This window comes from Ostrinia nubilalis, chromosome 21 (assembly GCF_963855985.1).
Source record: "Ostrinia nubilalis chromosome 21, ilOstNubi1.1, whole genome shotgun sequence".
Lineage (NCBI taxonomy): Eukaryota > Metazoa > Arthropoda > Insecta > Lepidoptera > Crambidae > Ostrinia > Ostrinia nubilalis.
This window is the reverse complement of record NC_087108.1, coordinates 10,015,683-10,018,426: the sequence shown is the minus strand read 5'-3', so window position 1 is coordinate 10,018,426 and position 2,744 is coordinate 10,015,683. Positions and strand designations below refer to the sequence as shown.

The following is a 2,744-nucleotide window of genomic DNA, read 5'->3' as shown; positions in this document are numbered from 1 at the left end:
GCTGCTTTATTCCTATGAACGAAACTTTACTATTAAATCAATAATGACAATCATTTTTTATACATAAATTCAATAATTATGTTTAAAATAATAATGTAACTTATTGCTTTAATCACAGATGTAAATATTCATTAATAAGTTAAGTAAAATTATATTTCTATACAAAACTCTAGTCTTTTTATTTCTAAAGGTGAAAAATGACACAACCGTTGAGTAAAAAATAATAAAATATTTATTTCTAAATTATTTTACATTGAAATATACAAACAGTGAATGCTAATAGCTACCTAGCTTCAAATCCAAATTATTCTCATTAATATATTTAATTACATCTGTCATTTCTTCCGTAAAGTCCACGGTGAACATCTGTAACTTTTCGCATGTGTGAATCACATGTTTCACAACCTCTTTGGACACCTCCAGAGTGCAGTCCAACCATAGAAAATTTATGTTCTTGAAACTACCTTTCTCTAACAAATGCATTAACGTAGAATCTAAATTAGTAATCGTCTGATACTTCAAAACCAGTTTCTCTAAGTTCTGAGTACAATCGAGAAAGAATGTCAGTATTTGATCTATGTTAAAATTCTCATTCCCTATTGTTAAACTTTTGAGCTTAGAGAATATTTTTTCTGGTCGCTTGAAATACCTAGGTATAGCAAGACACTTTGACTGAGTCATAAGACACAAGGTACTTATATTAGGACAGAACTGTCCTATAGATAACACTGCATCCAATGTCAATGAATGGTCAATCTCCCAAAGAGAGAAGTGAGTTAAATAGTTGCCTTTTATAGTTAAAAGTTGCTGCATTGAATCCGTATAGGAGAAGAATGATAAATCCAACCTGTTTAGCCGTAAATCACTCAAAGATATCTGATCCAATATTGCATCTTTGTTGTGTTCTGACAGATGTGTGACTGATAATTCCCTTAAAAATGGGCAAATTTTTATAAGCTTTCTGATGCCATCTGCTGATGCAAAATGGCTGTTAATTTTCCTGAGACTCAAAGGTCCAATGTCCATGACGGTACCTATCAACGTCGACCCAATATCACACGACTCTATCCTCAACTCCTCTAAAAATGGAAGCTCGCTGATTAACATTATGATGCCAGCTTGAGATACACAGCGACCGACGCGATTTGCTCTCTCATTCCGCGGCGGGTCCATAGCCAGAACTCGTAGATGTTTCAAATGTGCAATAGAACAAAGACCAGCATCGGAGACATTTCTAACTAGAACAGAAGCGTTGAAGAGATATTTACAGATGTCTACTCTAGAGACAATGTTGATTTCTTCGAGTAGGGGACAGCTAACGCCGATAACTTGGAGTATTTCATCGGTACAGATGAATTTGAGATCTAAGACAACTAAACGGCTGAAGTTAGACAAGGTCTCGATCCAGAAATGTTGTGGTATGCCGTTGTCAAGGTCGCATTTGCGGAAGACGGTCATGTTGGGATGCGTGAGGACATGGAGCTGGACTCGAGGGTCTCCTCGGTATTGGCAGCATGTTCTTTCCGAACAGAGGACATCAAATAACCTGGAAAATTAAAATTGCATTAGCTTATGTTATTAAAGTTATCAAAAAATAAGTTGTTAGTTTTGGTAAGTTATTAAATTGTAGGTACCTACATTGAAATTGAAAAAATATCTAAATAAGCAGTTACTATTTCATTACTTCATTTTCTACTAAGCACAGTTTAGTCAGCTGCGTAATAGGTAATGAAATGTGTACATTTCTTTTAGATTTAACTACAATATCTGCACCCACTATTACATGTGGGCTAAAGTTCAACTTTTATCAAAATATATCAATAGTAATTTGAGACTGCTTTAAGTGTAACAACTATCCAACCAACTAGATTAAAATGTTCACTTCTTACTAAAAGTGCAATCAATGGATGAGTTTGGAAGGTTTTAAGGATTCATACTTTATAATAAAGGATGGTTTCTTAGGTTGTCGCACTAGAGCAGTACAATAAATTAGTTAAATAGGTATAAGTTCGCACATTTCACAATGTTAAATTGGAAAATAAGTTTAGCAAACAGACAAACAGATGATAAAAACAACAAGTGTTAGATACCTGACTGGCAGCATTGACATCAGATGGCACTTCAAATCCAAGAAATGACTCTCATATTCGTCAAACATATTCTCTGGATAACTTTTCTCAATAACATAGCAAGCAGAATTAATTAAATTGACGCAGCTTTTGATGCACAACTTGAATAAACTACATGGCTGTTTACGAGGCGACATTTTGAGGACCGAGACTCATACAAGGGAAATAGAAATAAGGTTAATTCAATTAATATCACTAAGTATTGCAGCTGTAGAAGACAACAATCAAAATTCTTTGTTACATTTTCTTTCTGAAATAAGCATTTCAAGTTACACTGCAATCCACTGTTATGATTCCATTTGCAATAAAATAAAAATCGATTTGGCCATAGAGAAAAGTAATACATAGGAAATAGAGAACCCTCTCTGCAGTGTTGCCAACTCGGATTTTGAAAAAGTCGTAGGACAGATTAGAAAATTACGTAGAAATGGTACAATTTCCATATAGAAAATACGTAGATCTACGTACTTTTTTTTCTGAGTGAAATGAAGAGAGTAGGGGTAGGTAAAAGTAATAAAACGACAATTTATATTACCCTAAAAGTAGTAAAGTACACTTTTATTGTGTATCATTTTCAGACAAATTGTCTAATACATAATTATATTTGTTGGAAAG

At 33.7% G+C, this 2,744-nt stretch overlaps 1 protein-coding gene across 1 annotated transcript; it reads right to left on the bottom strand.

The window, feature by feature from the left end:
- Window positions 1–209: 209 nt before the first annotated feature.
- LOC135082055 (uncharacterized) lies at window positions 210–2,449 on the bottom strand. Its single transcript, XM_063976808.1, has 2 exons — window positions 2,091–2,449; window positions 210–1,546 (listed from the first exon to the last, which is right to left on the bottom strand). Exons 1-2 carry the CDS (start codon window positions 2,264–2,266, stop codon window positions 277–279), a joined length of 1,446 nt encoding a protein of 481 aa, XP_063832878.1. The 5' UTR covers window positions 2,267–2,449; the 3' UTR covers window positions 210–276.
- Between the last annotated feature and the right edge of the window lie 295 nt (window positions 2,450–2,744).

Bases quoted from the DNA above. Each gene is read 5' to 3' on its own strand.
- LOC135082055 (XM_063976808.1), bottom strand. From the start codon at position 2,266: ATGTCGCCTCGTAAACAGCCATGTAGTTTATTCAAGTTGTGCATCAAA. The intron at 1,547-2,090 runs GTATCTAACACT...TTAATTTTCCAG, and splicing joins ATGTCAATGCTGCCAGTCAG to GTTATTTGATGTCCTCTGTT.